This window comes from Microcaecilia unicolor, chromosome 2 (assembly GCF_901765095.1).
Source record: "Microcaecilia unicolor chromosome 2, aMicUni1.1, whole genome shotgun sequence".
NCBI classification, from domain to species: Eukaryota; Metazoa; Chordata; class Amphibia; order Gymnophiona; family Siphonopidae; genus Microcaecilia; species Microcaecilia unicolor.
The window spans coordinates 13,687,365-13,714,930 of record NC_044032.1 but is presented as its reverse complement, the minus strand read 5'-3'; the positions used below and the strand labels follow the sequence as shown (position 1 = coordinate 13,714,930).

The window sequence follows — 27,566 nt, the reverse complement described above, 5'->3', positions numbered from 1 at the left end:
TTGTAAGCTCTCTTGAGCAGGGACTGTCCCTCCCCGTGTTTAAACTTGTACAGCGCTGCGTAACCCTGGCAGCGCTATAGAAATGCTAAGTAGTAGTAGTAGTATTACAGAATTGTTTAAAACTTCTTATGGTACTAGGGATATCAGATGAATATAATGATCCTTTTGACTGGTGTAATTTATTTATGGTTTGCTTCTTAGAAACTAATTAAATGTAATTAAAACTATTGAAAACTTTTCTCTTGTTCTAATTAGAATAATTGACTATAAATGAGCTAGGGGTGGGTGGAAGTTGTGGAGGATAAGCAGTATAAAATATATTGTACTGTTTTGGGATCTTGCCAGGTACTTGTAACCTGGATTGGCCACTGTTGGAAACAGGATTCTGGGTTTGATGGACTTTCAGTCTGTCCTAATACGGCAACACTTATGTACTTCTTGTCTTACCAGATGGAGTGAAAATGGTTCTGCTTAAGGAGATAAGAGAGGAGTGCTTCAAAGCATGAAATACGAAATTTATATCAGCAGAGCATTATAGCTGCTGTACATGACAGAATTAAAAACAACTCGATAAGAGCAGAAGGGTGGGGAGAAAAACTACAGTGGAACACCCATAGCAATGCACAGAAAATTCAAAAAGATGTGGGAAAATCTGAGTCTTTCGAGTGCATGAAGGAAGACATCTGTGCTATCAAAACAGCTCAATTAGTTATAGGTATCTCTGATTCACTGTGCAGTGAAACCTTGTCTCTTCCCCCCCCCCCCCTCCCAGGAATAATTGGTATGTTCCACTGTAACTTTGAATGTATAAATAGTGAGGGCAGCTCAGCCCTAGGTAATTGTGCAGAGAGGGTGGCCCTTTGCTGATACAGATTCCTCCTGTTGCTCAGAGCTTTGTGGAATGAAATTGTATCATGGAGCAGACCGAGGTCTTAAAGCCACAGACCCTAAAGGAATTGATTCACATCCTGCACCAGATCTTTGCCAGTGATGCAATTAATGTGGAGGAGGTGCAGAACATAATGGAATCGTATGAAAGCAACCCCCTGGACTGGATGAAATACGCTCAGTTTGATCAGTACAGGTAAGCGGGATGAAGGTTAAATCTCAGTCTGCACACTGCAGGGAAGTTGGAATGTGTTATTCTTTCACAGCCGAGAAGCAGACGCATACTTTGACATAAAAAAGGCAAATAGGACCTGTGCCTATAAGAAGAACTGGCAATGCACTGAAAATGCAAATTCAGCCATGAGTAGCATTGCAATCTTCTTATTATATATAGCGTGTATTATAATATTATTACTGCTCTCAAATTCCAGCCCTTTTCCTACAGGTTTATGGTTTCTTTGTTTACTATACCGTCATTTATTTATTTATTTGTAACATTTGTACCCCACATTTTCCCACCTATTTGCAGGCTCAATCTGGCTTACATAGTACCGTGAGGCAGTAGCTACCTCCGGTGGTGAAACAAATACAGAGTGACTTATTGCATAGCAAGAACAGTTTACACATCAGAAATGTGCAATAACATACAATGTACTTTAACAAAGATCAACACATGTGAATTCCCCACATGTATCCTGAACTGTCTTATAATGTTTTCTGTTATATTACAATCATGTTTCTTTCATTGTCATGTAACCCAAAATCCTTCTGTAATACCAAATGTCTTTTCTCTTCTTATTTCCACTTTTCATGATGAACTATAAGCCACATTGAGCCTGCAAAGAGTTGGGAAAATGTGGGATAAAAATGCAATAAATAAACCTAGGAAATCCATTATATGAGAGGACAGCACAGACATACTGAAGATAATAACATGGACAGACATTACATCACTCATACACAATTATGTAATAAGTTAATTCTCCTTAAGGCATTATTTATACCTGTGTGGTCTTCTTACTCAGCATAAAGTTATATTTCAAAAGCCAGTATGGTAAAACTAAGTTTTTAGATCTTTATGGAAAAGAGGGGATGATTCTTCTACCCTAATCGATTCTGGAAGGAAATTCCACACTGCTTATAGTTGTTGTTGTTAAATATGGAGCATCATTCTGCAATTTACCCTAGGGAGATGGATCTGTGTGAACAGGTCTTTGTTAATTTATGCTCAGTTGATGCTGTGAAACTATTTTTACTACTACTACTTATTTCTATTGCGCAACTAGACGTACGCAGCACTGCACACTTGAACATGAAGAGACAGTCCTTGGTCGATAGAGCTTACAATCTAATTAGGACAGACAAACAGGACAAATAAGGGATAAGGACAAAGAGTAGCAAGATTCAGGAATCCCAAACACTACTTCTACTACTTATCATTGCTATAGTGTTAGTAGACGTATGCAGCACTGCACACTTGAACATGTAAGAGACAGTCCTTGGTGAATAGAGCTTACAATCTAATTAGGACAGACAAACAGGACAAATAAGAGATAAGAACAAAGAATAGCAAGATTCAGGAATCCCAAACACTACTTCTACTACTTATCATTTCTATAGTGCTACTAGAGGTACCCAGCATTGCACACTTGAACATATAAGAGAGAGTCCCTGCTCGACAGAGCTTACAATCTATTTAGGACAGACAAACAGGACAAATTTTGCTGGATGTGCAGGGGGTGTGGGGGTTATTAATGCCTTTTTACGGGCTTCTTTTTCAATAACACTTACCCTAGGGAGACGGCAGTGATCTGTGTGAACAGAACTTTGTTAGTTTAAAAGAGAGTGTGAGTGGGATCCAGTATTTTCAGAACGTACATCTGCTAGTCAGTGTGAATTTCTAACAGAACTGTAGTAAGATTGCAGAACCCTGATGGTGAAGCAAATGGCATAGTGGGTGGGTGAGGGAAAGCAGCAGGAATGCAGCTCCCCCCCCCCCTCTCCCTTTGCTAAAGCCGTAAGGCTCTTTTGGGAATAGGGGAGGGGGTGGGTAAGGATAAGACGCCTGTTATTCCTTTGCAACAGTCAAAGAAGGAGGGAAAGAATTAACTGGAACATTTTTGGTCTGGGGGGGGTTCAGTTGGCATCATTCACACTACACTGCCATAACCTAGAAGCAGAAAGTCTATTATAACAAATAGAAAACACACAGGCTCGGAGACTTTGAAAGTGATAGAAATAGAATAAAATAAAACATAGAAAAGAAAATAAGATAATACCTTTTTTATTGGACTAACAATACATTTTTTGATTAGCTTTCGAAGGTAGCTGTTCTTCGTCAGATCAGAAATAAGCAAAGTTTGATAAGTAACAGTATATATAAGTGAAACAACAAAGTATTTCAGTGACAGTCTGAAAGGATGAAAGTGATGCTATCAAAAGTGAACATCTTTATTCAAAGAACTCATAGGACTGAAATAATCAAATCTCATAGTAAATCAAATGACATGAATGACGGCAGATAAAGACCTGTACGGTCCATCCAGTCTACCCAACAAGATTAACTCATTCTACATGGTATGTGATACTTTATATCAGAGTTTGATTTGTCCTTGCCATTCTCAGGGCACAGACCGTAGAAGTCTGCCCAGCACTGTTCTCGTACTAAAAGTTCTGAAGATTCTGGAATCCTAAAGAGTTACAAGATTCCGGAATGCCAAATAGTAGCAACATTCCATGTAAAACCCCAAAGAGTAACGTGTAACATAGTAAATGACGGCAGATAAAGACCTGAACGGTCCATCCAGTCTGCCCAACAAGATTGATATAAAGTATCACATACCATGTAGAATGAGTTAGAGTTTCATTTGTCCTTGCCATTCTCAGGGCACAGACCGTAGAAGTCTGCCCAGCACTGTTCTCGTACTAAGTTCTGAAGATTCTGGAATCCTAAAGAGTTACAAGATTCCGGAATCTCAGTTAGTAGCAACATTCCATGTAGAACCCCAAAGAGTAACATAGTAAATGACGGCAGATAAAGACCTGAACGGTCCACCCAGTCTGCCCAACAAGATAAACTCATTTACATGGTATGTGATACTTTATACCCGAGTTTGATTTGTCTTTGCCATTCTCAGGGCACAGACCGTAGAAGTCTGCCCAGCACTCTTGTACTAAAAGTTCTGAAGCTAATGTGGCAGCCCCTTAAAATTTACACTCCAGCCCATCCATATCTAGTCGGTCACAATCAGGGTGTAGACCATGGAAGTCTGCCCAGCACTGGTTTTGCTTCTCAATTACCGAGAAATTACAAATAAGAAATACCAAGGTTTGTGGTGTAGAAAACACTTAGTTGGCTTTTTCTCTATTGCTGAGTCCAGGGAACTTGGCGAGACATTTTCAGAAGCTTTTTATCTGAGCCGCTTTCCACAGAGAGGAGGCAGGTCTAGCGTTCTGAAGCTTTGCACATTTCCTATGAATTCCCTATTGCTCAGCTCAGTTTCTCGCTGTTGCTTTTTAAACATTTGGTTTAAACATCGAACTATGAAATGACACAGTTGGAACATTTGGCATGAGACCGTGATGCAAAACCTGCAACATGCATTGTACCTCGACTGGATGGACCGTTCAGGTCTTTATCTGCCATCATTTACTATGTTACTGTCCAGCTTATTTTCGAAGGAGAAGGGCACCCAACTTTCAACACAAATCGGGAGATGAGCACCCTTCTCCTAAAGGCGGCCAAATCGGTATAATCGAAAGCCGATTTTGGCCAGCCTCAACTGCTTTCCGTCGCAGGGACGGCCAAAGTTCAAGGGGGCGTGTTGGCAGTGTACCGAAGGCAGGACGGGGGCGTGGTTAGGAGATGGCCGTCCTCGGCCGATAATGGAAAAAAGAAGGGTGGCCCTGACGAACATTTGGCCGACTTTACTTGGTCCCTTTTTGTTAATGACCAAGCCTTGAAAAGGTGCCCAAACTGACCAGATGACCATCGGAGGGAATCAGGGATCACCTCCCCTTATTCCCCCAGTGGTCACCAACCCCCTCCCACCCAAAAAAAATTTAAAAACATTTTTTGCCAGCCTCAAATGCCATACCCAGCTCCATCACAGCATTATGCAGGTCCCTGGAGCAGTTTTTAGTGGGTACTGCAATGCACTTCAGGCGGGCCCTGCCCCCCCCCCCCCCACCTGTTACACTTGTGGTGGTAAATGGGAGCCCTCCAAAACCCACCAGAAACCCACTGTAACCACATGTAGGTGCCCCCTTTACCCTTTAAGGGCTATGGTAGTGTTGTACAGTTGTGGGTAGTGGGTTTTGGGGGGGGGTCTGGGGGGCTCAGCACCCAAGGTAAGGGAGCTACGCACTTGGGATCAATTTCTGAAGTCCACTGCAGTGCCCCCTAGGGTGCCCAGTTGGTGTCCTGGCATGTGAGGGGGACCAGTGCACTACAAATGCTGGCTCCTCCCACGACCAAATGGCTTGGATTTGGCCGGTTTTGAGATGGCCAGCCTCGGTTTCCATTATCGATGAAAACCGAAGTCGGCCATCTCTAAGTCTGGCGATCTCAACATTTAGGTCGACCATCTCTAAAGTTGACCTAAATGTTGAGATTTGGCCGGCCCCGACTGTATTATCAAAATGAAAGATGGACGCCCATCTTGTTCTATAATACGGTTGGCTCCGCCCCTTCCCGGGGCCATCCCCAGAGATGGGTGCCCACGTTTGAATATGCCCCTCCACGTTACTAAATAGCAAACCTCAGCTGACTGATAGCATTAATATCTTTCTGCACAAGAACAAAAAAAAAAATACCACTGGCAAACTAAATATTTGTTTTATTTCTTTAGCTGCCAGAATAAAACATGTGCTCTGTTTTCAAAAGAATCCCAAGAAGTACCAGAGCATGTAACCAATGTAAATTTTAGCTTGGAAAAGTACTACAACACTTACAGATCAATGCACTTGGCTACAATTCCAGATCTACAGCCAGAAACCTTTTAATCCTGTTAATTCTTTACATGCAGGAACTGTTCAATCCTCCAAAACCGACGTGTATTTTGCATGCCAGCTACTTACAAAACAAAAATGTACTTGCTGTATATGTTACATAGTAACATATAGTAACATAGTAGATGACGGCAGAAAAAGACCTGCACGGTCCATCCAGTCTGCCCAACAAGATAAACTCACATGTGCTACTTTTTGTGTATATTTTACCTTGATTTGTACCTGTCCTTTTCAGGGCACAGACCGTATAAGTCTGCCCAGCACTATCCCCGCCTCCCACCACCGGCTCTGGCACAGATCATATAAGTCTGCCCAGCACTATCCCTGCCTCCCACCACCGGCTCTGGCACAGACCATATAAGTCTGCTCAGCACTATCCCCGCCTCCCAACCACCAGTCCCGCCTCCCACCACCAGCTCTGGCACAGACCATATAAGTCTGCTCAGCACTATCCCCGCCACCGGCTCTGCCATCCAATCTCGGCTAAGCTCCTTAGGATCCATTCCTTCTAAACAGGATTCCTTTATGCTTATCCCACGCATGTTTGAATTCCGTTACCGTTTTCATTTCCACCACCTCCCGCGGGAGGGCATTCCAAGTATCCATCACTCTCCCCGTGAAAAAATACTTCCTGACATTTTTCTTGTCTGATCCCCTTCAATCTCATTTCATGTCCTCTTGTTCTACCGCCTTCCCATCTCCAGAAAATGTTCGTTTGCAGATTAATACCTTTCAAATATTTGAACGTCTGTATCATATCACCCCTGTTTCTCCTTTCCTCCAGGGTATACATGTTCAGGTCTGCAAGTCTCTCCTCATACGTCTTGTAACGCAAATCCCTTACCATTCTCGTAGCTTTTCTTTGCACCGCTTCAATTCTTTTTACATTCTTAGCAAGATACGGCCTCCAAAACTGAACACAATACTCTAGTTGGGGCCTTACCAACGATAACCTTTTTTGCTTTAAACAAACTATTTTGAGTAGAGAGGTGTGGTAGCCGTGTTATTTTCTTTTCCATGTTTTATTTCTATTGATTATCTTTAAAAGTGGACTAAGATGATACCTTTTTTATTGGACATAACTTAAAGCTTTCGAAGGTTGCCCTTCTTTGCTTATTTCCGATCTGACGAAGAAACGCAACCTTCGAAAGCTAATCAAGAAATGTATTAAGTTATGTCCAATAAAAAAGGTATCATCTTATTTTCTTTTCCATGTTTTATTTTGTTTTATTTCTATTAACAAACTATTTGCAAGTATATATAAATGATCGTAACCATGTAAGCCAGTGGTTCCCAAACTGTGTGCCGCAGCAAACTCTCAGGGGTGCCGTGGCGTACCGCTCCATACTTTCCCCTCCCGCAGGTCCGGCATCTCCCGCTTCCTGCTTCTTTCCTCGCCGCTTCTGCAGTGCTTTCGGCTTACTTTTTGGGTCGTCCATGATTCACACAGGCACTGCGGGGAACTTCCCTCTGCTGCGTCCGGACATCGCAACAGGAAGTTGCATCAGAGAGGGCCAGACACGGCAAGCAGTACAGCGGTGGGGGAAGGAGAAGGAAGTGGCAGCAATCCTGGACCTGAAGGAAGGAAGATAGAGAGCCATGCTGGATTTAGGGAAGGCAGAGGTGTGCTGGTGTGAGAGGAGGGGGCTGCAGAGAAAGAGAGACCCATGTGTGTGGGGGGGGGGGGGCCGAGACCCATGAGACCAGGGGAGGGAGGGTGCCACAGAGACCCATGTGGCCAGGGAAGTTGCAGAAACCAATGAGACTGGAGGGGAGGTAGTGCAGAGACCCATGTGGCTGGAGGGGGGATAGTGCAGAGACCCATGAGACTGGGGGGGGGGGGGGGGGGTAGTGCAGAGACCCATGTGGCCGGGGAGTGCTGCGAACCGAAAAAGTTTGGGAACCCCTGATATAAACGCATAGTGGGTCTTTTGGGATCCCAGTTTATTTTGCAGACAATGTGCTTTAGAAACATTCAGTCTGTAGTGCACAAAATTATAGATTCCCTACCCGAATATTTCCAGACATTAATAGCTGTGCAACAGGATTAGCAGTGCCCAAAATTGAATGGTCAGTACTAGAGTGCTGGACAAACTCCTTGCAAGCAAACAGCAACTGAGTCTCTTCAATTTCATCACAGCTGCCCATAAACGAGCTGACAGCAAACAAAATAAGACTTGAACTTTTCCTTTCCCCCTCCCTCCCCCTGCTCAGTAATCTCAGCTCCTTGCTCTGCAAGCCAGGCAGGTTTCTGGCAGCTTATCTTGGGGGTGAGGGGAGGGCGGGTCTCTGGGAACCAATCAGACTGTGCAGGGAGTGTGACGCCCTGGGGCAGAGGGTCTTATGTCAGCATTGGCAAAGGCAGGCTGTTGCATAGTCTGTCTGACTTTTCCAGCTCTAACTTGTTTTTAAGGTCCCTCAATTAAAGAGACAAAAAGAAAAAGTGATGAGAACTTTTATTTGCAAGGCAGCTCTAGGCTGTGGTATTAGCACAACCTCTTTGCCCTGGTTGAAATGTTGATAAAATTGGTTTGTTGCATATCTTGATAAAAGGATTGCCAAATGTGAGGTTGAACCCTTTCACAAGAGGGCCAATGAAATGGGCAAAACCAACGTAAGCAGGACCCGCTTGCTTGTTCTGTGACTCTCATGGGCAGATGATCAGACGCAAACACAGACGCTACTACTACTACTTAACATTTCTAAAGCGCTACTAGGGTTACGCAGCGCTGTACAATTTAACATAGAAGGACAGTCCCTGCTCAAAGGAGCTTACAATCTAAAAGACAAGTGAACAGTCAGTCAAGTAGGGGCAGTGAAATTGGGGCAGTCTAGATTTCTTGAATGGGTATAAAGGTTAGGTGCCGAAAGCAACATTGAAGAGGTGGGCTTTGAGTAAGGATTTGAAGATGGGTAGGGAGGGGGCTTGGCGCAAGGGCTCAGGAAGTTTATTCCAAGCATAGGGTGAGGCGAGGCAGAAAGGGCGGAGCCTGGAGTTGGCGGTGGTGGAGAAGGGTACTGAGAGGAGGGATTTGTCCTGTGAGTGGAGGTTTCGGGCGGGAACGTAAGGGGAGATGAGGGTAGAGAGGTAATGAGGGGCTGCAGACTGAGTGCATTTGTAGGTAAGAGGGAGAAGCTTGAACTGTATGCGGTATCTTTTAGCTCTTAATCCAAATCGCTGTATTGTTGTTTTGTTATCATGGGGATTCAACAAAAGAAGACCAGGGTTGGCCCAACCATTAGGCAAGACTAGGGGTTGCCTAGGGTAGCAAAGATCAGATGCAGTGAAAGTGAAACAATAAATCCTGACAGCCACACAAACCATCAATGCATATTTTTACCTGCAGGAAGAGTGGTTACTTTTCAAATACCCATTTACCAGGGTAAATTACTTTTGGAAAATTGCTCTCATGATTTGAGTGTGCATAATATTTAAAAGCATGACGTCTTGGAGGGGAGGCAGATGGGGGCCTGAAAATCAATTGAATTGGGAGGGTGTAAAGCTGAAAGTTTTCCTGCACACAAAAAACCCTTCCACCAGCTCTGAGGAAGATTGCTGGCTCCCAGGCCTTACTGTGGGGCCAATACACAATTAACACGGTTTTACTGACCGAGCCATGCTCAAGTGGTACAGAAACCATTACTACATAATGTGTGTTCATTAACTACTCACAGTCTTGCTAAAAAAAAAAAAAGTTTCTTATATGCATTTAGTGCGTGAAACGTTTTGCTAGGTCCTCCTGGGAAGTGTAGAAGGGTTGGTTGAGAAGAACTGGTGTCCAACAGCACCCCTCCTCTCGCTCCAACCCAACTACCTGAACTGCTTCTGGCATCGGCCCCGACCCTACTCAAGCATGCCGTCCCCTGCCCACTCCATCCTGGCCCTCTTCCCGATGATAAATTAAAAGATTCCAAGGTGGTTGAATGATCCCCAGGCCCCCGGTCCTTGCCACACAGGAGTTGGGGTGGGGCCACTAGACTACCAGGGGCGTAGTTTCTGGGACTTGGGGGGAGGGGAGAGGACCACTAGACTACCAGGGATTCACACGGGAGGGAGGGGGCTGGGGGCCATTAGACCACCTGGGAATCTTATTTAATATTGGGGAGGGGAGTGAGGGAGAGGTTGTTGGGTCAAAAGGGGGAGTTGTTCATGTGGAGGCAGGGTGGGTGCTGCTAGATACCAGGGATATGTATGGGGGTGGCGGGAAGAGGTGTCGGATTGGAGTAAGGGGAAAGTTGAGTCTTGGATGATCACCATGGTTTTAACATGGTAGTAATTTGCATGCTGATTAGTTTCAGTATGCCACAGCTATTTTTTATGCTAATTTTGTGGTAGAGTGAGGACTCTACCATGAACCTTTGAGCACTGGAAAAAGGAAATGGAACTGTGGAGGGGAAAGATGGAAAATAAGTCCCTAAGTATTGCCACACTGGGACAGACCAAAGGTCCATCAAGCCCAGCATCCTGGGGGGAGGGGGGAGGGCAGAGCAGCTATCGTCAAAGCAACTTAAAGCAGTGCTTCTGAGCCCAGTCCTTGGGGTACAGCCAGCCAGTTGGGTCTTCAGGATATCCGCAATGAATATGCATGAGACAGATCTGCATTCCCTACCCTGTGTGTTTTTATTTTGTTTTGTTTTCTAAATTCATTATATGTCTGGAATAATTTGGATTGTAAACCTTGCTTAAAAGGCATTATAATAAATCCTACGCAATAAAATTTGCATAGCAAGGAGCCAGTGCATTTCAATCTGACGCATTTTCATTGGGGATATCCTGAAAACCTGACTGACTGGGCGTATCCCAAGGACTGGCTTGAGAAGCTACTACTACTACTATTTAGCATTTCTATAGCGCTACAAGGCGTACACAGCGCTGCACAAACATAGAAGAAAGACAGTCCCTGCTCAAAGAGCTTACAATCTGATAGACAAAAAATAAAGTAAGCAAATCAAATCAATTAATGTGTACAGGAAGGAGGAGAGGAGGGTAGGTGGAGGCGAGTGGTTACAAGTCAAAAGCAATGTTAAAGAGGTGGGCTTTCAGTCTAGATTTAAAGGTGGCCAAGGATGGGGCAAGATGTAGGGGCTCAGGAAGTTTATTCCAGGCGTAGGGTGCAGCGAGACAGAAGGCGCAAAGTCTGGAGTTGGCAGTAGTGGAGAAGGGAACAGATAAGAAGGATTTATCCATGGAGCGGAGTGCACGGGAAGGGGTGTAGGGAAGGACGAGTGTGGAGAGATACTGGGGAGCAGCAGAGTGAGTACATTTATAGGTTAGTAGAAGAAGTTTGAACAGGATGCGAAAATGGATAGGGAGCCAGTGAAGGGTCTTGAGGAGAGGGGTAGTATGAGTAAGCGACCCTGGCGGAAGATGAGACGGGCAGCAGAGTTTTGAACCGACTGGAGAGGGGAGAGGTGACTAAGTGGGAGGCCAGCAAGAAGCAGAGTGCAGTAGCACTGATTTAAGTTGTCCCATCACATGCATGATGCACGTATGCCACGGATCGTGCTTTACATTTCTCAGCACACACTGACAGTCAAACAGAATTTCATTATTTGGCTGTAGTCATTCTCTCAAATAAAATTCCACAATAATGCAGTACATTCGCTTTGTTAGATTTGATCTTTCATCGCTTTAAAACCATCCAAATGCCTCTAAGACACAACTTCTTCCATTCTGTCAGTGTACGTTTCTTTCAATAGTTGTGCTTTTTCTTTCATCACACAAAAAAAAAACCATGCACGCTGCCACCCGTCTGTATTTTCCAGACAGTTTAAAAATATTTCTAAATCGGACGCGTGGATTTGGAAAGTACACAAAAGTTGATTCAGCATTTATGGACAGATTCGCCCAAGGCAGTTTAACATAAAACTTACAATTTTGTTAACAGAATAACAATTTATCTTAGTTATTTCTGCATTCGTACCCCACATTTTCCAGTCGGGTGGTCGGTTCAATGTGGCTTAAAAGTTATTACAACTATTGGAACACGTCTATCTGAAGTAAGTTACATCTGGCCTAGTTGTTAGATGTGAGATCTGTCCTTGAGGTAAACTTGCAGTTGGAAACTGGTTGTTTTATAATGCTGTTAAATGTTTATATTTATGATACGGGATTCATACAGTTAGTAGGAAAACCTCACTCACCTTTTCTCAACAGCTATATGACCAATGAAGTATCTTTATTTGTTCATGGAAGGCTTGCGCAATTGGCGCCATAAAGTGTAACTGAGATAATCTCAGACGCCTTTCTTCGTATCCTGTTTTATTGCAAACTCATTTTATTCACTTGTTTATGCGCATTCTTTCCAAATTATGTAGTAGACCTTGTGCTCTTTACGTAAGTGCTCGAGGCAACAGAAGAAATCATGACCTGCCAATAAGCAGGAAAGGAACTTGCCACCCGCTGAATATCGTTCAAGGGGGGGTAGACTCAGGAGTAATGTCAGGAAGTATTTTTTCACGGAAAGGGTGGTGGATACATGGAATACCTTCCCGCAGGAGGTGGTGGAGATGAAAACGGTAATGGAATTCAAACATGCATGGGATAAACACAAAGGAATCCTGTTTAGAAGGAACGGATCTATGGAATTTTAGCGGAGACGACACCGGTAATTGGGAAGCGAAACCGGTGCTGGGCAGACTTCTACGGTCTACGCCCTGATTGTGACTGAATAGATAGGGATGGGCTGGAGTGTAAATTTTAAGGGGCTTCAACGTTAGCTTCAGAACTTAGTACAAGAACACTGCTGGGCAGACTTCTAGGGTCTGTGCCTTGAGAATGCCAAGGACAAATCAAACTCTGGTATATATACAAAGTATCGCATATCAAGTAAAAGGAATTTATCATGTTGGGCAGACTGGATGGACCATTCAGGTCTTTATCTGTCGTCATTTACATATCATTTACTATGTTAGTAATTTTTCTTATGGAAGGCTAACCTCTAGCTCTAGTACCGTGATGCCACTACCAGAGTCGTGGGCATCATTTTAAAGCAGCAGCCATTAGGGCCAAAAGCAAGTGGGGTTCGCTCCTGCTCCAATTACCCACTCAGCCACCAGGGACGTTAAGTTGGGCCTGGAGGCGCCTACTTGGGGGAGATGTGGAATCAGGATTGAAATTAGGGGGAAAAGAAATTTGTGTTATGCTGTCGAGGTCTGGGGAGATCAGAATGTGGGAGTATGAATGATACTTGTACATAAGTACATAAGTAGTGCCATACTGGGAAAGACCAAAGGTCCATCTAGCCCAGCATCCTGTCACCGACAGTGGCCAATCCAGGTCAAGGGCACCTGGCACGCTCCCCAAACGTAAAAACATTCCAGACAAGTTATACCTAAAAATGCGGAATTTTTCCAAGTCCATTTAATAGCGGTCTATGGACTTGTCCTTTAGGAATCTATCTAACCCCTTTTTAAACTCCGTCAAGCTAACCGCCCGTACCACGTTCTCCGGCAACGAATTCCAGAGTCTAATTACACGTTGGGTGAAGAAAAATTTTCTCCGATTCGTTTTAAATTTACCACACTGTAGCTTCAACTCATGCCCTCTAGTCCTAGTATTTTTGGATAGCATGAACAGTCGCTTCACATCCACCCGATCCATTCCACTCATTATTTTATACACTTCTATCATATCTCCCCTCAGCCGTCTCTTCTCCAAGCTGAAAAGCCCTAGCCTTCTCAGCCTCTCTTCATAGGAAAGTCGTCCCATCCCCACTATCATTTTCGTCGCCCTTCGCTGTACCTTTTCCAATTCTACTATATCTTTTTTGAGATACGGAGACCAGTACTGAACACAATACTCCAGGTGCGGTCGCACCATGGAGCGATACAACGGCATTATAACATCCGCACACCTGGACTCCATACCCTTCCTAATAACACCCAACATTCTATTCGCTTTCCTAGCCGCAGCAGCACACTGAGCAGAAGGTTTCAGCGTATCATCGACGACGACACCCAGATCCCTTTCTTGATCCGTAACTCCTAACGTGGAACCTTGCAAGACGTAGCTATAATTCGGGTTCCTCTTACCCACATGCATCACTTTGCACTTGTCAACATTGAACTTCATCTGCCACTTGCACGCCCAATCTCCCAGTCTCGCAAGGTCCTCCTGTAATCGTTCACATTCCTCCTGCGACTTGACGACCCTGAATAATTTTGTGTCATCGGCGAATTTAATTACCTCACTAGTTATTCCCATCTCTAGGTCATTTATAAATACATTAAAAAGCAACGGACCCAGCACAGACCCCTGCGGGACCCCACTAACTACCCTCCTGCACTGAGAATACTGGCCACGCAATACTTGTCCCCCTCTTTCCTGAGCCCCCCTCCCCGTCCACCACCAGAGATGTAGGACATGACTGAAAGCTGTGCAGCTGCTGACCAGTGTCCAGTAGCGTTACCCGCAGAGCTCAGCAACTGAAGTTAGGATTGCTATTCCTCTGGTCCCATTTGATCACTTAGCTAAGTGGGCACTGAATACTGCTGCCATCTCCTGCCAGACTCTGTCCTTGCAATACCCCTCTCTGGGGCAGTGCCCAGTTTTGTGCCACTGAATATTGGCGGCCAGCACTCGGAGCACGGTCAGAAGTCTCTCCTTCCTGCTTAAATCGCTTAGAACATCGACCATGTGGTTTTCAGCCCATTACTTTAACCAGTATTCATAAGTACATAAGTAATGCCACAGTGGGAAAAGACCAAGGGTCCATAGAGCCCAGCATCCTGTCCACGACAGCGGCCAATCCAGGCCAAGGGCACCTGGCGAGCTTCCCAAACGTACAAATATTCTATACATGTTATTCCTGGAATTGTGGATTTTTCCCCAAGTCCATTTAGTAGCGGTTTATGGACTTGTCCTTTAGGAAACCGTCCAACCCCTTTTTAAACTCTGCTAAGCTAACTGCCTTCACCACTTTCTCCGGCAACGAATTCCAGAGTTTAATTATACGTTGGGTGAAGAAACATTTTCTCCGATTTGTTTTAAATTTACTACACTGTAGTTTAATCGCATGCCCCCTAGTCCTAGTATTTTTGGAAAGCATGAACAGACGCTTCACATCCACCTGTTCCACTCCACTCATTATTTTATATACCTCTATCATGTCTCCCCTCAGCCGTCTCTTCTCCAAGCTGAAAAGCCCTAGCCTCCTTAGTCTTTCTTCATAGGGAAGTTGTCCCATCCCCGCTATCATTTTAGTTGCCCTTCTCCTAACCTTAAAATCCATTGTTTTACTGATTTTTATGCTCTTTTAGTGTTTGTTATGCATTTACAGTTTGCATAAAAACAAACATGAGCAAGTCTTAAACAGAAATAGTCATTGGTTGGGTTGAGCGCCAAGCATTGGGCAGGTCTGTTGTTGGTTGAGGAGGTGCTTAATAAACTTGCTAAGGTGATTATCTTCATTTATGTGTTTAATATCACAGTTATGATGGTGATATTTGAATGGCAGTATATCAAGAAATTAGGTTTGTTTCACCTTTCTGTAGATACAGTCAAAGAAGTTTGCATCTACTCTTTTTGCAGGTACTTCTGTCCCTAATGGGCTCATAATTTCTGGTTCTTTGTACCTGGAAAATGGAGGGTTAAGTGACTTGCCCAAGGTCACAAGGAGCTGCACTGGGAATCGAACCCAGTTCCCAACCACTGCACTAACCATTAGGCTCCTCCCCCACTCCACAATAAACCAAGGGGGCATCTCCGTTTACGTTCCGCAATACCGCATGTGCCATCCAACCACCTTACTGTTACATGCCAACAGTTACACTGACCATGCCTAACCTAGCTGTGTTCTGGGCTTTTATACTTCCCTCCTGTGGCCCTGACACTGTCAGATGGTGTCCACAAGGGGAAGTGGCAGCATCCTATAGACTCCCTCACAGGGGCTAATATCGTTAAAATGCACATTCTTTTCGCATGTGCACACTTGCGAGAGGAGTTTGGCTGCCACAGTACCCGGTCTGTTGACTGCTGCCAGTGCTTTTCGTACCAGGAAGCACTTAAATGTCGGAGTTGAAGAAGCTCCGTATGGAAGAATGAGCCAAAAATCCTCAAGGGCAATGCCAGAGACTGATCGACAGTTGTAGAAAACATTGGGCTGAAGTTCTCACTGCTCAAGGGGATGACACCAGTTACCAAATAAAGGACACGTCTTTTGCTGAATAAATCATCCAAATATCTTTTTTTGTCTGAATGATTTATTCAGTGGGGTTATCTTTCTCTCATCAAGCTTTAGATTCAGAGTTAATTATATTTTGAGTAAAATTGTGTTAAAATAGATACCATACTAAGCAGGTGTGGATCTACATAAGTATTGCCATATGGGACAGACCAAAGGTCCATCAAGCCCAGCATCCTGTTTCCAACAGTGGCCAATCCAGGTCACAAGTACCTGGCAAGATCCCAAAAAAGTACAAAACATTTTATGCTGCTTATCACAGAAATAAGCAGTGGAGTTTCCCCAAGTCCATTTTAATAACGATCAATGGACATTTCCTTTAGGAAGCCAGCCAAACCTTTTTTTAAACTCTGCTAAGCTAACTGCCTTTAAATGGCCATTTTTCTTAATGGAGGAGTGTGAATAGAGGATTGTCACAGGGATCTGTGCTTCGACCAGTGCTATTTAACATATTTATAAATGATACGGAAATCGTTGGGCAGACTGGATGGACAGGTCTTTCTCTGCCATCATCTACTATGGAATGAAGAGTGAGTTGATTAAATTTGCAGATGACGCATAAGTACATATGTATTGCCATAATGGGACTGACCAAAGGTCCATCAAGCCCAGCATCCTGTTTCTAACAGTGGCCAATCCAGGTCACAAATACCTGGCAAGATCCCAAAAATCTAAATATTTTGCGATATTTCTGGGATAAGCAGCATAAAATGTTTTGTAAACAGATATGAATGCAGGTTTTTTATATATATATATATATATATATATATAAAAGTGGAGTAAAGTCTCATATAAATAACACGAAGAGAATTATTTTCTCACTCAGTGACTGAATGTATAATTCGTGTATATGGTTTAATCATTGACTTAACCTCCACCAACCTTTATTATTAACTAACTTATAGCATGTGTTGATCCAACTCTCACGGTCTAATCGTAATCAACAACAAAATGTGTCTGGCACTTAGCTTAGGCAGGTTGGTGCACTCAAAAACCCCGACAGGTCCCCGTTTCGTGCTGACTTTATCAAGGGGGAGTCACCAATTCTTTACTTTAGCATTTCCTGTTTCCAAGACTCTAGTTCCTGGTATGTCAGTCCAGGGGCTACAGCTATCTTTGCTTCAGTTCACTGGGGCTGGGAACTTATCCCAGAAATAAGCAGTGGAGTTTCCCCAAGTCCATTTTAATAACGATCAATGGACTTTTCCTTTAGGAAGCCATCCAAACCTTTTTTAAACTCTGCTAAGCTAACCGTCTTTAATGTGCCATTTTTCTTAATGGAGGAGGGCGAGTAGAGGATTGTCACAGGGATCTGTGCTTCGACCAGTGCTATTTAACATATTTAAAAATGATGCGGAAATCGTTGGGCAGTTGGGCAGACTGGATGGACCGACCGTACAGGTCTTTCTCTGCCATCATCTACTATGGAACGAAGAGTGAGTTGATTAAATTTGCAGATCACGCATAAGTACATACGTATTGCCATTCTGGGACAGACCAAAGGTCCATCAAGCCCAACATCCTGTTTCCAACAGTGGTCAATCCAGGTCACAAATACCTGGCAAGATCCCGAAAAAGTTCAATACATTTTATGCTGATTATCCCAGAAATAAACAGTGGATTTTCCCAAGTCCATTTTAATAATGGCTTATGGACTTTTCTTTTACGAAGCTGTCCAAACCTTTTTTTTAAAACCCCCGCTAAGCTAACTGCTTTTGCTACATTCTCTGGCAACGAATTTCAGAGACTAATTACACATTGAGTGAAGAAATATTTTAACATAAGAACATGAGTAGCCATACTGGGTCACACCAATGGTCCATCTAGTCCAGTATCCTGTTTTCCAAACAGTGGCCAAGCCAGGTCACAAGTACCTGGCAGAAACCCAAATCTTGGCAACACTCCATACTACAAGTCCAGGGCAAGCAGTTGCTTCCCATGTTTGCCTCAATAGCAGACTATGGAGTTTTCCTCCAGCAATTTGTCCAAACCTTTTTTAAACACAGATACGCTAACCGCTGATACGACATCCTCCGGAAAGAGTTCCAGAGCTTAATTAATTGTTGAGTGAAAAAATATTTCCTTCTATTTGTTTTAAAAATATTTCAGTGTAACTTCCTCAAGTGTCCCTTTGTACTTTTGGAACGAGTAAAAAATCAATTACTTCTACTCATTCTACACCACTCAGGATTTTGTAGACCTCAATCATATCTCCCCTCATCCGTCTCTTTTCCAAGCTGAAGAGCTCTAACCTCTTTAGCCTTTCCTCATACGAGAGGAATTCCATCCCTTTGTCAATTTTGTTGCTCTTCTTCGAACCTTTTCTAATTCCACTATATCTTTTTTGAGATAAGGCGACCAGAACTGAACGCAATACTCAAGGTGCAGATGCACCACGGAGTGATACAAAGGCATTATAGTATTTTTGGTCTTATTCACCATCCCTTTCCTAATAATTCCTAGCATCCTGTTTGCTTTTTTGGCCACCACCGCACACTAAGCAGAAGATTTCAGAGTATTATCTACAACGACACCTAGATCTTTTCCTTGAGTGCTGACCCCTAAGATGGACCCTAGCATCAGGTAACTATGGTTCAGATTATTCTTTCCAATGGGCATCACCTTGCATTTGATCACATGACATTTCATCTGCCGTTTGGATGCCCAGTCTTCCAATTTCCTAAGGTCTTCCTGCAATATTTCACAGTCCGCACGTGTTTTAACAGCCCTGAATAGTTTTGTATCATCTGCAAATATGATCACCTCACTCGTTGTTCCGATTTCCATATCATTTATAAATTATGTTAAATAGTAGACCCGTGGACTCTCAATTCGTAAGCAAATCTTCTTTGTTGTACTCATCATAAAGAAAATCAATTTACAGTTCAGTCGCTTGCACAGAATTGTTGCTTTCTGCAAATGCAGCCTGTGTGTAGCCACCCCAGAGGCAAGGAGATGGCCAGAACCTCAGCCCAGATGAGAGGAAAAGCTGTACCACTCAAAAGAGAAATAAGGGGAAAAACAGAAGGGGAATGACTTAGGGAGAGGTAAAAATCTTGATGGAACAGTAGATTAACAAAGGGATCAGTGCTCTAGAATAGCTGCTGATCACCAAGGCATGCTAGGCAGAGTTGGGACCCTCACAAGCCCTAGCTCAGAGAGCCAATAGGGACAGCTCACAAGGAGCCAATCACAGAATACTGCAAACTATGGGGGGGGGGGGGGGGGGGATGTCCATAACAATGCATATCTGCCTCCATGACTATGGTGGCAGAGCAATACCAGCTCCCCCCACAGACCATCCCGTCTCTGCCCAGACAGTGCCAAAGCAGTTAGAGGGGATAGTCAGTGGGACGATCTGCTTAAATTCTGTTGAATATTCCATCCGGAGGTGCTTGGCTGGTTAAATCCTTTTGAATACCAGGCCCATGTGTTTTGAAGAAACTGTACAGTGTAATCTCGTTTGACATTTCTGACATTAACAGTTGTAAACGTTTTCGCCATGTTTGCTATCCCCCAGCCTCCCTTTCTTGTGTCATTGTGATGAATCCTGGACCACGGAACTGCTCCGTGTTGCTTCCGTGCCCTAAAAAGTTCCAGAATCCACAGGATTAGAAGTCAGCTCAGCTCTGTTCATTTTCCGAATCTCATCCGCAGTTCTGCAGGATGCACTCGCTGGCAAGAAGAGGAAAGTTTTCGATGAATCACATAACCATATGCGGTATCTGTTTTTTCTTTTAGGTACACTCGAAACCTTGTAGATGAAGGAAATGGAAAGTTTAATTTGATGATATTATGCTGGGGTGAAGGCCATGGCAGGTAATGATTTGGTTTCATATTATTTATAAGCAGACTAAATAAAGCCAAATGAATTAGTTGTTTGCATTCTGTGACGTTCTCAAATGCAAGGAAAAAAAAGGCAGCTTGAACTGCCATATAGTAATATATATAGATATTTATTGCATTTGTATCCCACATTTTCCCACCTATTTGCAGGCTCAATGTGGCTTTCATTATGCCGTAATGGCGATCGCCATTTCCGGGTTAAGAAATACAGAGTGGTATTTCATTACAGTACATAAATGGTAGAGTAGATTACAGAGTATTTTATGTTTCAATATTTTTATTGATGAAATAACAAAACATATAACCAACATTCTCAACATAATTCTGGTAATTCCGCAAGCCAAGGTACGAGTAACTAGAAAAACAATTGTTTCATCACCATTTATCATCATTCCACCCTTTCTACCCCCCATCCCCCCACCCATCCCCTACAACATTCAGCTATATCTCTGTTATACGTCTATCAAACATTGGAAAAAATGCAATGTCAGTATATTATATAAACTTTAGAAATTTAGCAGGTGAACTGTAACATAGAGAGCTTTGGGTCTTATAGCTCTCCACCTTTCGTGACTTAACGTATATACCATAAGTCCATTTCCCCCCTCCCCCCCCCTCCCTTCCCAGTCCCTGCAAATATAGATGTGGTTGACATAGATACATCGCCACTCAGTCCATATGGGGTGCTTCTCCCCTCCCCTGCTTGCTTATCAGCTTATGAAGAATGTGACGTCTAGCAGCAGGGTGGAGAGTGTTCCAATATTTTCCTCAGACTTTCCTAAAAGCGTCGGGGTCTTTTCCATGGTTAATTGATGAAACTACACCACAGAGCTCTTGGTGCATTAGTTCAGTCATCTTTGTCCTCCACAATTCTCTGGTAGGAGTCTGTTCCTCTCGCCATTTGAGCAGAATCACTTGTTTCCCGACCTAGGTTGCCCTTTGTAGAAATCCCACCATTCCCGATGGCATGGGTTGCCCTGCATGAAATATATCAAACAAAAGCAAGGGCCCCACCGGTATTCCTCGCTTCCAGTACTGACCCGATTCTGTTATTATTTGTATCCAAAATTTTCGGATGTCTGGACACCACCAAAACATGTGGCCCAAGGTCGCCAGTGCCTCTCCACATTTAGGGCATTTTCCAGTGCCAAAGCCTGCTTTCTGCGCTCTGGTCGGTGCTATGTAAGTTCTCAGGGCAAACTTATACTGTTGTTCCCACTGTCGTATAAAGAAGGACCGCCACAGAATTGCCCTCAAGAAGTTCTGAAGCTCCTCCACCGTAAGCTCAGTCCCCAGATCCCGAGACCAACTTGTCGCTAGTTTGCAATAGTCTATATCTTCCGTGGTGTCTTGGAGGTTTCGATGATGGAAGCGCAAGGGCACTATATTTTGTGATCCCAATGTTAATGCTGTTGAGAGTGTGTCTTGTACATCCTCGCTTAAGTTAAACGCTCCCAATGCATGAGCGTAATGTTTTACTTGTGCATAAGCGAAAAAGTCTGTGTCCAAGATGCCATACTCTCTCTTTAGCTCCTCCAAGGATTTAAGCTGCCCCTCCTCATCCACTAACTGGTACAAATAGTGAATTCCTTGTTGTCTCCAGCGCACAAAGACTTTGTCCATTGTCCCCGCCGGGAAATCCGGATTCAACCTCAAGGAAACAAAAGGTGTCGCCGCTGCAGAGAAATCATGTCTCCTACATAGCCATCTCCACATTGCTCTCGCTGAACGCACAAACCAGTTCATGGGGGTTTTAACCCCCACCGTCTTTTTGGTGGTGTGCAGCAGGCAACTCAAGTGTGATCCAGATGTCAAGGAAGCCTCCAACTGTGTGTTCGTGAAATGTTGACTGCCTACCAGCCAGTCCCTTACATGTCGCATAGTGCAAGCAATGGTGAGGTATCTAATGTTCAGCAAACCCATTCCCCCATGTGTTTTAGGCTTATATAAGACCTCTAGTGGCAGCCTAGGTCGTCTATTGTTCCATAAAAATTTCCTTAGCATAACCTTCAACTCTCTCTCCTCCCTTCCCCCCAGGTGCAGCGGCAACACTTGAAATTTATATAACCACTTAGGGGCTATTAGCATGTTGAAAAGAGCTATGCACCCCAACAAGGAAAGAGGGCAAGAACCCCACATTCCCAGCAGGCGCCTGGTCTCCACTAGCAGGGGTCTCACATTTATCTTGTAGAGTGTGGATAATTTGACCGGCACCTCCACCCCCAAATACTTCAATCTCTCCTCTGCCCATCGAAAAGGGAATGGCCCCACCCAGCCTTGTTGGACTTCCTCTGTCATCCCCATTGCCAATGACTTAGACAGATTTAGGCAAAACCCTGACAGACCCCCATAATACTGCACTTCCTTCAAAAGATTCCGCACCGAGGTCCGCGGATCGTCCACCATCAGCAGCAGGTCATCCGCATATGCTAAAAGTTTGAATACATCTTCTCCCACCCCCACGCCTTTGATCCCGGGGTTTTGCCTGATATTATTATGGATTAAGAACTGGTTGAAAGATAGGAAGCAGAGAGTAGGATTGCGTGGCCAGTATTCTCAGTGGAGGAGGGTAGTTAGTGGGGTCCCGCAGGGGTCTGTGCTGGGTCCGTTGCTTTTTAATGTATTTATAAATGACCTAGAGATGGGAATAACTAGTGAGGTAATTAAATTCGCCGATGACACAAAATTATTCAGGGTCGTCAAGTCGCAGGAGGAATGTGAACGATTACAGGAGGACCTTGCGAGACTGGGAGAATGGGCGTGCAAGTGGCAGATGAAGTTCAATGTTGACAAGTGCAAAGTGATGCATGTGGGTAAGAGGAACCCGAATTATAGCTACGTCTTGCAAGGTTCCGCGTTAGGAGTTACGGATCAAGAAAGGGATCTGGGTGTCGTCGTCGATGATACGCTGAAACCTTCTGCTCAGTGTGCTGCTGCGGCTAGGAAAGCGAATAGAATGTTGGGTGTTATTAGGAAGGGTATGGAGTCCAGGTGTGCGGATGTTATAATGCCGTTGTATCGCTCCATGGTGCGACCGCACCTGGAGTATTGTGTTCAGTACTGGTCTCCGTATCTCAAAAAAGATATAGTAGAATTGGAAAAGGTACAGCGAAGGGCGACGAAAATGATAGTGGGGATGGGACGACTTTCCTATGAAGAGAGGCTGAGAAGGCTATGGCTTTTCAGCTTGGAGAAGAGACGGCTGAGGGGAGATATGATAGAAGTGTATAAAATAATGAGTGGAATGGATCGGGTGGATGTGAAGCGACTGTTCACGCTATCCAAAAATACTAGGACTAGAGGGCATGAGTTGAAGCTACAGTGTGGTAAATTTAAAACGAATCGGAGAAAATGTTTCTTCACCCAACGTGTAATTAGACTCTGGAATTCGTTGCCGGAGAACGTGGTATGGGCGGTTAGCTTGACGGAGTTTAAAAAGGGGTTAGATAGATTCCTAAAGGACAAGTTCATAGACCGCTATTAAATGGACTTGGAAAAATTCCGCATTTTTAGGTATAACTTGTCTGGAATGTTTTTACGTTTGGGGAGCGTGCCAGGTGCCCTTGACCTGGATTGGCCACTGTCGGTGACAGGATGCTGGGCTAGATGGACCTTTGGTCTTTCCCAGTATGGCACTACTTATGTACTTATGTACTTATGTACTTATGACATAAGAGGGGCTCTAAGACTAACAGAAAGAGTAATGGGGACAGGGGGCATCCCTGTCGTGTCCCTCTCCTTATCAAAAATTCTTCCGTTCTTACCCCATTCACTAGCAATCGAGCTCTCGGGTCAGTGTAAAGCGCTCCCAGTGCTCCCGCAAACCAACCCTGCACTCCAATCCAGCGCAGGGTTCCATGTAGGAAAGGCCATGCCACCCTGTCAAAGGCACGCTCTGCATCCAAACTTATCACTAAACCTTTGGGTGCCCTTTCAGGAGCTTCTGCCATCGCTGCTATGAGTTTCCTTACATTTATGACAGAGTGTCGACCCCGAACAAAGCCAACCTGCTCCCCTTTAACTAAAAAAGGTACTACCTGTGCTAGACGCCATAACTCGGGTCAAGATCTTAATGTCAACGTTTATTAAAGATATGGGTCTATACGCTGCTGGGTCATCTAAGCTTCGTCCAGGCTTCGGTATTAAGCTGATCAGCGCTTCATTAGCATATCTGGGGAACTGCCCTTCTTTCATCACTGTCTCATAAAAGCTCATAAGGGGTCCCACAACCTGCAGCTTAAGGATTTTATAAAATTCTCCCGAAAAACCATCGGGGCCTGGAGCCGAATGAAGCTTTAATGTCTGTATAGCCTTCAGCACCTCCTTAGCTCCCAAAGGGGAGTCTAATGTACTTATTTGCTCCACTGTCAATTGGGGCATGGCCGACTGCTGCAGGTACTCTCTAATTTTGTCCTGAACCCCGTATCCCATATCCTCCGCTGCATAAAGACAGGTAAAGTGTTTATGGAAAGTGTCTGCTATCTGTTCCGGGCTCGATGTGAGTGTACCCGAGGGTGTCCATATTTGGGTGATAACCTGCGATCTGCGAGTACCCTTTATTAATCGCGCCAGCATGCCGCCCGGTCTGTCCCCATAGCGGCTAAGGTTATATCTATGTGTGATCGTTGTCTTATTATATCTATCCTGTAATAAGCTATTCAATTCCACCCTCGCAGCAATCAGAGAGTCTAAGGTAGTCCTGGTGTGGGTCTCCGCATGCTTCTTTCTAGCTACTCTAACCTTCCCCTCCAATTCCACTATCCTTCGCGCAATCATTCGATTCCTTCTGGAAACATATGCAATTACTTCTCCACGCATCACTGTCTTGGCGGTGGACCAAAATAAAGCTGGGGCACTAAGATGCTGCTCGTTATTCTGCAAATAGTCCTCCCATCTTTTGGCCAAGAATTCCACGAACTCTGGAGAGGAGTGCAGGTACGCCGGGAATCTCCAACCACCCAAACCACGGTAATACGGCTGGGACTCAATGTCCACCCAAATTATGGCATGATCCGAGAGCTCCTCCGGGCCCACCTCCGCCCCTGCAATCCGATTAAACACCCCAGATGTCACCAGTACATAGTCAATCCTAGACTGGGTTCCGTGGGCCCTCGAGGTGTGTATGTAATCACGTTCTTCTTCATGCAACAATCTCCAAGGGTCCACCAAACCCAGCCCGTCGCAAAAGGTCTCGAGCACCCCCGACCCGGGAACCCCCCCATCCCGCCGACGTCCAGATCTATCTAGCACAGAGTCCAGCACCTGATTCATGTCACCAACCACTATAATGGGATCTGCCCCATGTCTCTGGCACTGGGCAAAAAGGTCTGCAAAGAATTTTTTCCCACCGGTTTGAGGGGCGTATACTGCTACTAGTAAATATGACTGCCCCTGAAGGTTCAGCCGGACCCCCACGTATCGCCCCTCATCGTCTGCGAATAATAGCAGACCTGCACCATATAATAATTGGCCTGCACCATAACATTTTTGTGGATCAAGATTGCTACCCCGCCACGTCTACCCGCCGCTGGAGAACCAAAAACCTCTCCTACCCAATGTCTTTTTAATTTCTGGAGTTCTACCATAGACAAACGGGTCTCCTGTATGCAAGCTATGCCCACCCGGTGTCGTTTGAGTGCACTAAGAATCTTTGCTCGCTTTACCGGGGATGTTATCCCGCACACGTTCCACGAGATCACACGTGTAGCGCCACCCAGTCGTCTATTCATTGCCTGCTATCACTCTTAAGAAACCCAACCTGATCATTTCCCTTATCCCTAGAGGACCCGGCCTCCCCCCCAGGGATCCATATTAGGCCCGTCACCTGCTGTCTCCTCATCTTCTGCTGTTTCGCCCCCTGGACCCGTACCAAATGCCGCTGCACCTCAATTACCAACCACACTCTATGTAGCTTGTACTCCCTGTATATCCCTCCCTCCTCCCTCCCCTCTCCCCCCCCTTCTACCTGACCCTTTCCCCCCCGTTCCTTTTAAATCCCCATGTCCCTTACCCATATTATCTTATGGGCTGTTGGGGTTCCCCGCATCCCCTGTCCCCAACTCCCCCATATGTTAATTAAGTTAAACACTGTGTAATTTTTTATCTGCTTTCCCTGTGTAGCCTTATCATGCCCTTAGTGAGTGTACCTCATGTAAGCTGTTCTTCCTTGCCACTTTCAGTCATTCTCTCCTGGCGTGCCAATCTTTCTCGAATGTACCAGTTCCTGCACACATTTTTGTGCCTCTTTAAAATTTTCAAATAGCCTCCATCTTCCTTCTGCCTTCACTTTTAATATAGCAGGATATATCAGCATAAAAGGCACTTGTGCCTCGTGTAACTGTTGGCAGAGCGGTGTAAATCGCCGGCGTTTCTCCTGCAGGGCCATCGAAAAATCTTGGAAGATACGTATCTGATGTCCATCGTATCTCAGCTCATTTCGTTTGAGACGGGATCCTCGTAATATTTCGTCCTTGTGCACATAGTTGTGTATTTTTATCACTGTGCGCGGAACCTTTTTTTCTTCCTGCTTTCTGCCGATACGGTGGGCACGTTCTAGACATAATTTCCCTGCATGATCAGACAAAGCGAATTCTTCTGCCAGCCATTTCTCCAAGACTGTCGACAATACTTTATCAGTCACCGTCTCGGGGAGCCCCACGATCCGCAGGTTGCTGCGGCGCGACCGATTTTCAAGGTCGTCCATTTTTACCTGCAAGTTCTCTACCACAGCCGCCATATTTTGTAGCTTCTGTGCTGCTGGGCCTGCTGCATCCTCTACCTCCGACATCCGGTGCTCAAGCTCTCCCAGCCTCTGCACAGTATCTACTGCTTGCGCTTCCAGATTGGATACCTGTGAGTAGAGTTTGTCTAATTTCTGATCCAGCGCTGTGCTCACTGCCTCCGTTAACTGTCGTAATTGTTCATCCGTGAATGAGCCACTTCCATTCGCCTTCAGGCCTTCCTTCGCGCTACTTGGCGCCTTTGATTTTTCTTTGTCTTTTTTCCCGGTTCTGCTCGCCATGGATGTTTTTGGTGAGCTCAAAAATCTGTCCATAAGGCTTGCCGCTATATTTTCTAGCGTATAGAGGTGCGTTTCCGATATAATTCCAGTGTTTTTATAAATTTATAAATTTTTATTGAACATCAATCAATATAACAACATTCTGGAGCACATGACTCCCACAACTTTCCAACAAGTCAAAATTCCATCCATTACCACAAAAGTTTTCCCCCCCCCTCCCTCCCCCTCACCCTCCCTCCCACCTTGCCCTCCCCCCCTACCCTTCCCACCCTTCAGCACTGTAACTTAACCAACCCTGTTCTCTATGTTCCCAGTAAAAAGTGTCTCCAGATGCATCCATTCTTCTGCAGTGTGACAATATCTCCCTCTACGTCTGTCTGTCATCTTTTCCATAGCCGCAATTATCCTAAGCCTCTCCACCCAGTCCTTTCCCGTAGGGCCCTTTGTTTGTTTCCAATTTAAGGCCACAATGGTTTTCGCCGCCGCCAACCCCATCCTTTTTATTCTGCATTGCCAAAAACATGGACTGATGAGACAAAGTCAGCACGGATTTAGTGAAGGGAAGTCTTGCCTCACCAATCTAATGCATTTTTTTGAGGGGGTAAGCAAACATGTGG

The 27,566-nt window shown here is 44.8% G+C and overlaps 1 protein-coding gene across 1 annotated transcript in view; it reads left to right on the top strand.

The window, feature by feature from the left end:
• Positions 1-828: 828 nt before the first annotated feature.
• LOC115462785 (cysteine dioxygenase type 1-like) overlaps positions 829-27,566 on the top strand; it is a 45,407-nt gene continuing 18,669 nt past the window's right edge. The window contains exons 1-2 of the mRNA XM_030192780.1: positions 829-1,084; positions 19,824-19,901. Of these exons, the coding sequence (XP_030048640.1) occupies positions 915-1,084; positions 19,824-19,901 (248 nt within the window). The 5' untranslated portion in view covers positions 829-914. The remainder of the gene's footprint in view (positions 1,085-19,823; positions 19,902-27,566) is intronic.